At 38.2% G+C, this 12920-nt stretch overlaps 1 protein-coding gene across 1 annotated transcript; it reads right to left on the reverse strand.

Moving 5' to 3' along the window:
• Positions 1 to 5523: 5523 nt before the first annotated feature.
• LOC110022975 lies at positions 5524 to 6715 on the reverse strand. The gene is made up of 2 exons (XM_020722151.1): positions 5998 to 6715; positions 5524 to 5903 (listed from the first exon to the last, which is right to left on the reverse strand). Exons 1-2 carry the CDS (start codon positions 6625 to 6627, stop codon positions 5775 to 5777), a joined length of 759 nt encoding a protein of 252 aa, XP_020577810.1. The 5' UTR covers positions 6628 to 6715; the 3' UTR covers positions 5524 to 5774.
• Positions 6716 to 12920: the final 6205 nt, after the last annotated feature.

Genomic DNA, 12920 nt, shown 5'->3' on the forward strand with positions numbered 1-12920 from the left:
AAAGAATTCATGTGTTGCCCCACAGATCTCCCTCGCCCTCCGTCGGAAAATTGCTGCCTCGCCTCGCAGATCCCTTGGCTAGCTCGGGTACCCCTAGGAGAATGGTCGTAGATCTCCCTCAATCGGAAGAATCGCCGCCTCGCTCTGCTCGTGGAAAGGAGAATTGCAGATCTCCCTCGATCTCCTCCGCTCCTTCGCAGGAAGAATCACAGATCCCTCGACTCGCCTCGCAGATCTCTCTCGGCGCTCGCCCTTTCCAGGAGAATTGATCTCCTCCGCTCTTCTTCTTACTTGGTTCGCCATTCCAGGATCGGCCCAAGGTATACCGATATCTCTCTCCTTACTTCACGCGAGCCTAGCATTTTGATTTTCCTTTCTGATTTCTTTCCTCTATGATCCTTGAATTTCCATCTTTTCTAATTTATTTCCCCTGCAATCCTTGCCGTAGAAGTAAAGTTGGTGTGAGTTTAGTGAATACATAAGAATCTTGTGCCGCACATGTAAATTTCTCTTTAATCATTTCGTGGAGAATGGTTCTGAGCTAACAAAACCGGGCCTTCTTTAAATACAATTTCTTTGTGAAATTCATTTTTCTTCAAAAATTAAAGATTCTTTCCAAGATTTTCCACTACTTGTAGTTAAAAGGCTAACATCAATTCCATGTATATTTGCAACAAGGAATAATTAGACTAAAATTAGAAACAGGTGTGACTATTTTATAATTTCTTCTTCTCATTGGCTCTTTATATATTTGGAATTTAGGTGGAAATAAATTTATGATCCCTTCAAACAAATTTAGCAAGTTATCTATCTTTTATTACAAAAATTATTCATATCCAGACACTAGTTAACATATTCCTGATTTTGAGCGTGCAAGTGGCACCATTCGTGGCAGGAAAGAAATTTTAACAAACGTCGTTCCTCTATACGCTCTTCTTTGCGAGGCGTCATTGAAAGAACTTTTGGGGTTTGGAAGAAGAAATGGGTTATCTTACGTGATATGTCGTCGTATCTATTTCAAAAGCAAATGCATATTGTGATGACAACAATGACACTTCATAAGTTCATCTGACGACACCCTTCACGTTCAGATACGGACTTTAGTATGGTCAGTAACGATTGACTGAATTTCTTTGAAGAACTATCAGCATTTGTGGTTGGGCTTTCAGTCCATGAGGACGAGATTGACTCTAACGAATTTGGGATTCATGACGTTGAGGGTGTGGCTGAGATGACTGCTTTGAGGGAGTTAATCGCAGATGTTATCTATGGCAGCTGATCCACCAAGTCTTCTTTATTTCGTACATTATATGTTAATTTTCGTCTGCACATTTTTTGTTGTTTTTTTTTCTGGTTTTTCTGGATCTGTCAATTGTTTTTTTTTTTCTTCAGATACTCACGAGAGTGTGAGTACTGTATGTTATCTTTTGAACTGATCTGTGAAGTTTTCTGGGTTATGTATTATATATTTTTGTTCTAATTTTAGTTCTGTTGCAAATAACTTAACCAAACAGGGGCAGAATGATCATTTATCTAACAACACAACCAAATAGGGGCAGAATGGTCATTTATCTAACAACACCTCCCAGTAAACTGTTCTGAATAAGCTGCCTCAAACAGGAAACCAGCTTATTATGATAATTTGCAGATTATCAGATCATCAAAATAATCTGTTTATCAGCAGATTATAAATAATCAACAGTTGTCCCAAATAAATTCTTAATGGATCCGATAAAACTTTTGATAAGGAGAAGATATTAAAAATTAGTTATCAATATAAAAAAATTATCATAATTATGTCTAACACTACTATTAAAGAGGAGATTATAAAAATATATCTTAAAGACATCTAACTCTCCAATTAAAACGGGAGATTAATAAAAAGATAATAATAATCCTTAATTTCCTCATTAAAGTAGGGCAATTATGTAATTTTAAACTTGGTACCTCTTTTTTCTATAAATAAAGAACACATGATATGTAAAAAGTGGGTTATTTTCTCTTGATTTTTTCTACGTAGTGAGAACTCTTTCGCTTTCTCAATATTACTTTTTACTTTTGATATATAAATAGAGTCAAAGAGTCTGAGAATACATCAATTCACCTTTACGGGACAAATCTATGTGTGTTATTTGTTTCTTTTTTTTTTTTTTTTTTTTTTTTTTTTTTTTTCCCTCAAGATCTCTACACCACCAATCATCACGCATGCCTCATAAGACGAATTTGAATTCAGCAAAATACAAATATAATAATATGTATATAAAATTGAAGTTTATGAGTTTAACATAAATACATAAGATTTGAGTTGTGTGTATATATGATTGTTAATATACCAACGTATTTGTTGAACAACTCGAACTAGTTTATTTAAACCAGTAAAACAATTAAATTTGAGCATTTTGTGAAAGCTCAGAGGTCCACAAGAATAAGAAGTCTCTCCCCTTATAGGATAGGCTAGATGAATCTTTTTTTATTTTATGTGTTATTAAGATATTGTTTATGTTTAGATTAAATTTTTTAAATTGTATTTTTTAAATTTCTAAAATTTTTACTTGTTTCATTATGATGATAATAAGTGATAATATTAATATCATGATAATTAATTATATTAACTTTATTAAAAATTAATACTAGTAGATATCATAATTTTTAGACACATTATATTATTATTGTTATATTAAAAAAAATTTGCAAAATTTATTTTAAAATAGTCAATGAGTACCCCCTTGTTCTCTTAAAAAATATTGAATATTTCACCGAAGTCAAATTTAATTGCAAAATAAAGAAGCATTATTAAATGAGCTGAAAACAAATATATTGCATAGAAAATATGCATTCCTACACAAAATATGAAGTATGATGAACCCCACACACATACAAACAACTGCCCGCAACAATACAGAAGAAAACGTCTGAAGCAAAAAAAGAGAAACAGGAGGTTGCACCATGTCCTCAAGTAAAGGATGCAAAATAAAGAAATAACACCGAAGATATTTTAACATTTTGATATCAAATCCAACAAGCTCAATATCACTCAATTCTGGTATCATTAAAGAATTCAAATGTTCATTAAATATCGTCTGATTGAATGACGCAATCCGGAAAATGATTCATATTTCCGCTTTAAACTCCTCCCTAGTAACTGATGAGGCAACCTTCTCCTCCAGCTTAGCAACTTCAACTCCTCCCTAGTAACTGATGAGGCAACCTTCTCCAGCTTAGCAACTTATTCTCCAAGTCTACTATAATGCCTTGGGATCTTGTTGATCATCTCAGATTCATCAAACCTGACCTGTAAAGGGTCTCAATCATCTCGAATCCTCTTCAGGTCATCCTCCAGGGAGGCCTCTTTCATTCAAGCTCCATCTAATGATTTTTCCAGCTCGAGCACAACCAGCCCTAAAAAATGAGCGCTCTGAGTCAGCTAGACCAGTGTTCCAAAGAAGGTCCCGATAGCGAAAATCCCCAAAGTTACGACCAAGCTCTACAGACCATGACAGATCCAACAAGGTCAGGGGTAGATCTCTGCTCTCCACCGTCGGCAGGAACCAATCCATCAGGCCAAACTTTTCGTCGGCCCCCAACCATATCTTTCTGGCTCTCTTATGCACGGGTTCCCACTCAAAAACCTCATTGCTCCTCTTTAAGCGAGGAGTACGTGGGACCTTTATATCCTCCATCGGCTCCTTCCCGCGCAGACGTATCACTACCCTCTTAGGGGAGGATGAGGCCTGATTGCCGCCAGTCGAGATTGATGTTCTCGACGAGAAATTGTTCAAAGCAGTGGGAGTGGTCAGACCGACTTTGTCTCAAACAAAGTGTCGAAAGACGGAGGAGCCCCAACTCGTGAGTCCGGTGGAAGCTGACACCCATCAACAAGCCAGATGGCACGCCTACTCTCGAAGAAGGGTCTACGGCAGCAGTCTCATCTGGGATTCTCTTAGAGACAGAAGCTATCTCGTTTTTTTCCCCTACATCAACAGAATAAGAAGCACATTTTCGGGCAATAGCATCTACCCTACTGGCCACATTATCTTGAACAACAATGTTATGAACAAACGTAGAAGCAAGGTATCTCGAGGCCACGTTGGCAGGAGGCAGGTCCTCGTCCCCTACAACATTACCTTATTCCTTGAGACATTTCTGCTTATGACTCTAGACTGTCAGCTTTTCATTTGTCGCCTTTGCTCGAACCTCCTTTATAATGTCTGAGTCTAGGGAAGAGAGAGTTTAAAGGTCCTTCTCCGCCTTTGCTTGGACCTCCTTTATAATGTCTGAGTTTAGGGAAGAGAGAGTATAAATGTCCTTTATCCCTTTTGCGTTGTGGTGCCTCTGCTTTCCTGTAGCAGCAGCTGAGAAGGGTGGAGACAATCGCTCCTTGCAGCTCCTTTCCACTCGCCTCAGCCGGAAAGATCACCTGGCCCTCAATGTTCAAGTCCAGACCAGACTCCAAAACCTCTTGGTAAGGCCTCCTCAGTTACTGACCTTCAGTGTTATCAGATGAGTCGACTACGTCTACCAAATTAGGCTCGGCCCTTACCAGTTTTTCCTTCGTCACCACTTTCTTCCTCTTTGTGGAGGAAGAGATCTAAAAACTCCCGCCTTTTCCAGCCTCCGAGGATCCACAATAATTCAGCTTGAACTTACAGTCATATCGCTCCTTGGTTGTAAAAAAGGAAACTGACAACTAATGATAGAAGGCTCAATTCATGAACATTTATAAAACACACGGGGCACAGAATCCAAAGCAAAGTCAAATGTTCAATCAATTCGCGCTTTTAATGCTAACGATTAATTAATACATTTTTCTATCCTTATTTTAGTTGTCACTATTAAAAAGCAAGAAAACTTGAGAAAGTAATATATACACCATAAATAGCGGCACAAATCTCAAAGAGAACAAAAGACTGAGATAAAAGAATTACCATTTGAGGTAAGCAATCAACTGAATATTCAATATCGAGCATGAGAAACTACTTCTCCCAGCTCGAGGTAGGTCCAAGCTCAGAAGATGATTCCCCGTTCGGTAGTGGCAAGATTCGCAGAGCGACAGCAAGTCTCGTTGAATACCTCTCATAGGCAGCGACAAGATCCACCCAAGGCCTTACGAATAAAGAGATCCGGTGTAAACACATAAAAACTTAGTATGCACGTAAATCTTTGAAATAATTTCATATAGAGAACCTGAGGCCGTGTTAGCTTCAACTTTGTTTAAGTTAAATAAGATTAATCAAATCACATATAAAATCTAATTGTATAAAAAGGAGCTCGAATGCGACGGCGGAATAAATTTATTTTGCAATGAGATTTACCAACGGAAATAGAGAATTCGATTTAAAGAAGCATTTGAATTAATATTTTATTATTATTATTTATGTTTGACTGAATTTAGATTAAATCCTATTAATAACATGCAATCAAACACCACTAATGACTGAAGCAGAGGAATAAAAAGAGAAAAAGAAAGTGCAAAACCAGCCTTAGAGATAGATTGTATGAGATTTTCCCCCAAAATAAACATAAAAATGCTATAATTGTTCATAAGGAGATGATGCGCTAGCTAGTTGACTGCACATTAAACAAATAATTTAGGTACAAAAGATAATTATATAATTAAGATTGTGCATTAAAGGCATATAGGCATCGATCAGCAGGCAAATCAGCATTGCCCCTTGAAGCATTTACATATTAGCAACCCTGAAACAAAAGAAGCTTTTGCAGCAAAATACGCATAATATCGGGATGGATTAAATACTAATCCCTACATCGTTCTCTCAGCGCTGCTTACACGCAATTTTTTTCCCTGCAGAAGACGAAGAAGCTTTTGCTCTCTTATTGGATGAACAGAAAACATCAGTCAGCACAGTGGGAGAATCCAATGATGCCCTCAGCAAAGCAAGTCCCTAAAACAAATATAAAAACTCAATAACATATAGTTAAGCAGTGAAAACTTAGGATTTTCTAAGAGAAAATTCAGCCGGATGTTAAGAAACTAACCTCTTCCATGCCGATGTCGACCACTTTTTCCTCTAGTTGGACGTCCTTGTTCATGCTAAAGCGATTGATTAAAGTGACGCTGGAAATTGCAGAGATTGGTGTTACTTCCAAATCGTCTGTAATCATATAAGTGATCACCTGCTTTACAAAGCCTTTAGCAATCTGTCCTTTATTCACTCCAGAAGAACGTGAATGATTCATGTATGGCGCCACAAACTCGATTTCATCAGACATCACCCGCTTGCAGTGTGGGCACATGATATTACTCTTATTGGTTATTCTATCATCGCAACTAGTACAGATGTAGTACTTTTGTTCTGTAACGGGTTCGGCGCCAAGAAGCAGAGGACTTGCGACATTAAATGTGGAGACTTTGGGCTGAAGCAGAGTAGATTTGTCACTGTTTGCAAAGAGATAGGTGTCGCTGAGATTTTCAACGCTTTGATAAAGCTTTCCGATGGATCCAATCATCTTGGGAGGGGAGAGGAGCTTGATGACAGAGCCAAGTGGTAGTGTGAGAAGGCTGAATAGAAAGTCTATGAACTCCTTACCAGCCTCGCCGAAGAGTACTTTGTTGCTACGAGCATCGATGAGTAGCTTGAGAGTGATTTTGGAATTTGCTTGTGCCATGGCTGATTTGTACTATTGTGGAAATGGGGAGATTTAAGGAGACGGCTTAGCTCATATAAAGGTTTAAGCGCATGCTGGGGGAAGAAGACGAATGGTCGCGTTTGGTAGAATTTAACTATTGAAAACCATTTTGTGTTTTATTATGCTTCTTCCGAAAAGGATGAACGGCGTGGAGCCACGTCGCAGGTAAAACTTCGCGCGCCTAAGTTAACGAAGCCTTGAGCTCATAATGATTCTCCCATTAATGACTCTCTTGCTGTAATTATAATCTGAGCATATGAAAGGGTTAAAGGTTCTTTTAATGCCCGAGCACATAATATTCTTTGTTTTATTATAACTAATTTAGAAGTGGGCTCAGTGTTATTCTAAGATTTGCAAATAGTCTCTAGCTTAATGTAAGCATCACTTTTTGGGCACATGAGCCTTTATTCTAGTAATTAAGTTGTTAAAATAATTGAGATTAGCATCTAATGTAGAGTTTTATTTATAAATAGAAGAACTCGGGTTTATTCTTAAATGTTATTAGGCTCTATATAAATGGAAGTGTTACTGAAATGAAGAAGATTTTTTAGCAATAATTTATATATGGTATTAAAGTTTCAGCGCTAATCCTAGCAGTTGGTTGTGCAAGGTTGTGCGTACCAGGGACGGGACCGTGTGGAATGGGAGTGTGCGGTTGGAAGGATCGTGATGCAGCTCGTTGCGCGGGATGGAACGACATCATTGCACGAGACGGGATAGTGGGAAGGGTTGCTAGGAGGATCGTGTTACAACGAGAAGACCGTGACATAGCCGCAACTGAATGCACAAACCAGGAAGGCAACGACGGGATCCTAACTTAGGAGCTCCACAATACAGTATCGCGAGAAGATCGTGATACGACCGCTACTGAATCACAAACCGGGACGGGATCACAACTTAGGAGCTTCGCAATATATCGACACAGCGGTGATTGGAGTCTCCAACGGGATCGTGGTGATATAGTTTCGATTAGAGCAAACTGGAAAGGCAACGACAGGATTGCATCTGATATGTGTAATCTAGGCTTAGATCCTTGTGATTGAGGATATTAGGAGATAGAGATATTACTGCGGGAGGTAAAGAATTGGAGTTTCTGGGAGAAATATATCCTGAGGTTTTGAAGGTCTTGTTGGGACTTATACAGGGAGTTAGTGTCTCAACGAGAGTCACTACCTCACCACATGCTCTGATGCATGTAAAGCTAGATCTCCCTCTTATGGATATGAAGCTTGATGGACTGGCTACTTATCCGAGTGGAACGCATTGGATCAAGGATGCTCTAGTACGGAAGAGACTACAAGAATAACCAATGAGGTCGAGCCAAAGAATGATAGTGTTGAAGGGGATAAGTGAAGGACCACATATGCACTGATTTACACCTGGCTACTTAATTTGATGGTTCCTTCGATTTCCTCATCAGTGGATGGCATTCGTAAGGTGAGTGACATATGGGCAAAGCTAAAGAAGAACTATGTTGAAGCTGAGAATTACATTAGGGAGTTTCAGATTCACCGTGATATAGAGACAGTGGTTCAATGTGATAGATTGATTCAGGAGTACTCCATAGAGCTGGAGCGTCAAGGTCTTGATCACTATTCACCTATGTCAAGATGTGGTGATATGGGGTACAAGAAGGGGGAGATCTTTGCATAGATGATGATTATGTAGTTTCTAGGCACTTGAACCCGACCTTTGATCAGAGAAGATCAATTCTCCTAGCCCAGGCAACAATTTTGAAACTAGATGAGGCCATTGTCGCGATGATGATACAGGAGGAGAGTCGCATGAGCCTACACTCTGAGTTGAGTGGGACTTCCAGGTACGTAATAAGCTTTAGCTGCCTCAAGCTCTGGTATGACTAATATTCATGGAAAGACCCAAAAGTGTTACAGCTGTGGAGAAGTGAGACACCTAAGCAAAGCTTGTCCAAAGCACCCAAAGAGAGAAACAAGTGGACGTTGATATTCTAGAGGACTTGGTTGTAGTCGTGGAGGCCAATTAGGTAGAAGAGGTGGCTTTCAGACAAATATAATGGTAGCAGAGGATGAGAGAGAGATAGCAGCTGTCTTTACCGAGAAGGAAAACATGTTATTGGAGCCGTTGAAGAGGAAGCAGAAAGCAGCAGAAGATGGAGTTGATGATATTTCAAATCCATAGACATCAAGGGGTAACATTGTCATTTATACTCACTTTAATAAAGGTATTAGTGACACACTTACTCTTGCCTCTATTTCCACCACGGGATCATTAGAATGGATCATAGATTTTGGTGTTTCTCGTCACGTGACAGGTACCATTGGAGTGTTCTCTTCATTTACTCATCTAGCATTGCCAAAGAGTATACAATTTGTTGATGGTACAACATAGCTTGTAGTTGGTAATGGTACAGTGAGATGTACCAATCAAATGACTTTTTCTAATATTTGGCATGCTCCTTCTTTTCCAGTAAACCTCTAATCCATTAATATCATCATTCACTAGTTAAAATGCATTATTTCTTTTGATATTTCTCGGGTGATCTTCAAAGGGAAAGGGTTGATCTTGACACTTGGGACTGGAATGTGACATAACGGACGTTGGTACTTGGACCGAGAGGGGATGGACTCATCCCAGACATTCATGATGGAAAGTGTTGCAATAGGATAATTTGGAAGGAATGTTGAGGATGTGGTACAACTACATCATAGATGTACAAGTCAATCTAGCCTTAGTTTTTTAAGTCGGTTGTATCCATCTATGTATGAAAAGACAAATAAGGAAAAACAGACGTGTGAACCTTGTGAGTTTGGCAAGCTCAATAGGAGTTTTTATGTCAGTTCTTAGAATAGGAGCTCTGACGTGTTTGAATTGATACATTTTGATGTATGAGGACCTTCTCCTACTAGTTCAATGAATGTTTATTGTTATTTTGTTATGTTTATTGATTGATTTTCTTGCGTTAACTAGATATACTTGATGAAGTAGAGGAGGAGATGGTTACTTGCTTTAAGGATTTTCACAAGGCAATCCATAGCTAATATAGGACACTTATGAAGGCAATAATATTTGATTAATGTGACAAAATATATCAACAAAGCATTTGGGGACTATCTTTCAGCACGAGGGATACAACATCAAACCACATGCTTATACACACCAGCACAAAATGGAGTGGTAAAGAAGAAGAATAGGCATCTTCTAGAGGTAGCTCGGAGCATGATGATGGTAATGCATGTCCCACAGCATTTATAGGGGCAAGCATGGTTGAAAGCCGCTCAATTAATTAACAGGATGCCCTCAAGAGTGCTGGAGTGGAAATCTTCTTTTCATATGTTGAAAGGATAAAATAGTGGGATCCTTTCATTGAAGCTTTGTGAATCACTAAAGGTCATATGTAGGGAAGTTGGATTCCAGAGCTGTGAAGTGTATGTTCATGGGGTATTTTGTTACTCAGTAGTGTTATGCATGTTCGAACTTGATTAAGAAGAGACTCGTTGTAAGCATGGATGTGTCATTCGGGGAGTTTGAAGTTTGAACAATACTACACCTTAGTGGTGAATTCACCCTTCGGTGACTCAAGAACCACTAGAGATATAAGGCAAGAGAGAGTGAGTGGAAGCGGTGCTGGACTGGTGCAAGTGGGAGAAACTCCAAGTCATGTGATGTGAAATGAATCAACTAAATAGATAGAAATCGAGAAGATTGACACCAGTGGTGGTGACATTCAGATTGAAGTCATGCTAAGAGAATAGAGTCTGCAGTGCCAACAAGTCCATTGTCTCGTTCTTCCTCAACTCTTGAGACACCTACACCGTTTGCCTTTGATTCAAAACTCCCATGTGATATTATTCCTCCTCCATTCCCCCCCCCCCCCCCCCCCCTCTCTCCAATGTTAAGGAGGGCCGCCCGCAGCAATGCAAGGCATCCTCTTGGTCGTTTTGAATTGCAAATTTTATTTCTTATTCTAGAATCGCATCTTTGCATGAAGCATTCAGTGCAACATTAGACTACATCCCTATGTCCAAGTGTTGGCAAGTTTCTAAAGAGGATCCCAAGTGGAAAGCGACGATGCTTGAAGAGCTTGGAGCTCTTGATAAACAATGAACATGAGAGAACCACTACAAGTAGGAAAGAAGACAACTGGATGCAAGTGGATCTTCAAAGTAAAACAAACTCAAGAAGGGAAGAGGTACAAAACACGACGAGTGGCAAATTGGTACAGTCTGACATATGACATTAAATATGATGAAACATTTGCACCAGTAGCAAAGATAAGGACAGTGAGGACACCAGCTTCTCTGACAGTGAATGGTGGATGGAAACTCCACCAACTTGATGTGAAGAATGTTTTTTTTTCATGGGCAGCTACTAAAGGAGGTATATATGTATATATGGAGATACCACCAGGATTTAGTACATCTCAGATAGTGGGCAAGGTGTGTAGCCTAAGGAAGTAATTATATGGCTTGAAGTACTTTCCTCTAGCCTGGTTTTACAAGTTTAGAATGACCATGGTCAGCATGGGATACCGGTAAATCAAGACAGATCACACAGTGTTCTTTTGACAACATGAAGTCACACTATTATACTTGTTGTGTATGTGGATGACATAATTATCACTAGTGATGATGAGGTGGAGATTACTCAATTGAATGGAAGATTGGGGAAGCAATTTAAGGTAATGAATCTGAGACAGCTTGGATACTTTCTTAGGATTGAAGTGGCTCATGGACATGAAGCGATGATTCTATCTCAAAGAAAATATGTACTGGATCTTTTCACAGAGATAGGTATGTGGGGGTACAAACTTGTAGTCTCTCCAATTGATTAGAAGGTCAAGCTCAGTGCAGAGACAGGTGAATCAGTTGATCGTGAAATATACTAGAGTCTGGTGGGTCGTCTAATCTATTTGTGCGACACTCAACCCGATATTTCTTTTACAGCAAGTGTGCTGAGTCATTACATGCATGATCCAAGGAAGAGTCATTAGAAAAAGTGTATCTAATTCTGAGGTATCTAAAGAGTGCTCCAAGGAAATGGTTGATATTCAGGAAGAATGAGCATGTCGATGTTGATGGCTATTCTGATTATGATTGGACAAGTTGTGCTGAGGACTGAAGATCCACATTAGAATATTGCATGTTTGTACGTGGCAACGTGGTCTCGTGGAAGTGCAAAAAATTGTCGATTGCAGTAAGATCAACTGCTGAGGCAGAGTACAGAGCCATGGCATTAGAAGTTGCTGAGATGATGTAACTGAAAACCTTGTTGGTTGAAGTCAAAGCGGATTAGGGAACTCAAATGAATGTGTGGTGCAACACTATAGAAGTAAACATGTGGATATTGAAAGAATCTCCATCAAGGAGAACTGAATAACGGATTGTCGTAATGAAGTCATGTAGCTATTGAAGAGTAGGTGGCAAACCGCCTCACTAATCAGATCAATGGAGTTAAATAGATTATGTCACAAGATGGGCTTAATGAATATCTTTCACAAATCTTGAGGAAGAGTGTTGAGATTTATATATTATGTAGGGTTTTATTTGTAAATAGAAGAAGTCTAAGGGTTTATTTGTAAATGATGTAATGCAAATTTTTTTAACAATAATTTCTATAATATCTAATAAAATATATTTTGAAACCCATACCTCCATAATAAATAAATGAATCACGTCATGTTAAACTAAAGAAATGACTAGAAAGTTCTTTTTTTTTTTAATACTACGTTGAACAAAATTAATAATTAATTCATATATATTTTACCACGCAAATTAGAGACCCACGAGGATTACGATGAACGTTTGATTCGTCTGTCAAAGCAAGTTGCCAAAGCATTTCTCCTTTTATTTTACTTACTTTTGGCTAATTTAAATGGAAACCTTTAATTATTTAATCGACAACATGCACCAAATAATTAAATTTTCAATTTATTCATTTTATTAAATGATCATATAACTTTCTAACATTTATACATCATAAATTTGTCCTCCCAAAAACGATATTCATAAAGGGCTAAGTTGACTTGCCTTGCAGGTTTTAAGTTTTGAAAGTGACTTTCATCGAATTGAATTTTATTAAATTAATGTTGACGAAACTAACTTTTTAAAACTTAATTTTGATGTTCTTTTCAAGCTTCAATTAATTCATCAAGTCTTACCATTCTCCTATTAAATTCATTTTATATTATCATTACTTTGATAAAAATAAGATTCTGATTCAACCTTTCATTAATTTTATATTTTTTATATTTCTATTTTACTAAAAAAAAAAAACTAAAAGAAAATTCAATTTTT

This window comes from Phalaenopsis equestris, unplaced genomic scaffold (assembly GCF_001263595.1).
Source record: "Phalaenopsis equestris unplaced genomic scaffold, ASM126359v1 Scaffold000203, whole genome shotgun sequence".
NCBI lineage: Eukaryota > Viridiplantae > Streptophyta > Magnoliopsida > Asparagales > Orchidaceae > Phalaenopsis > Phalaenopsis equestris.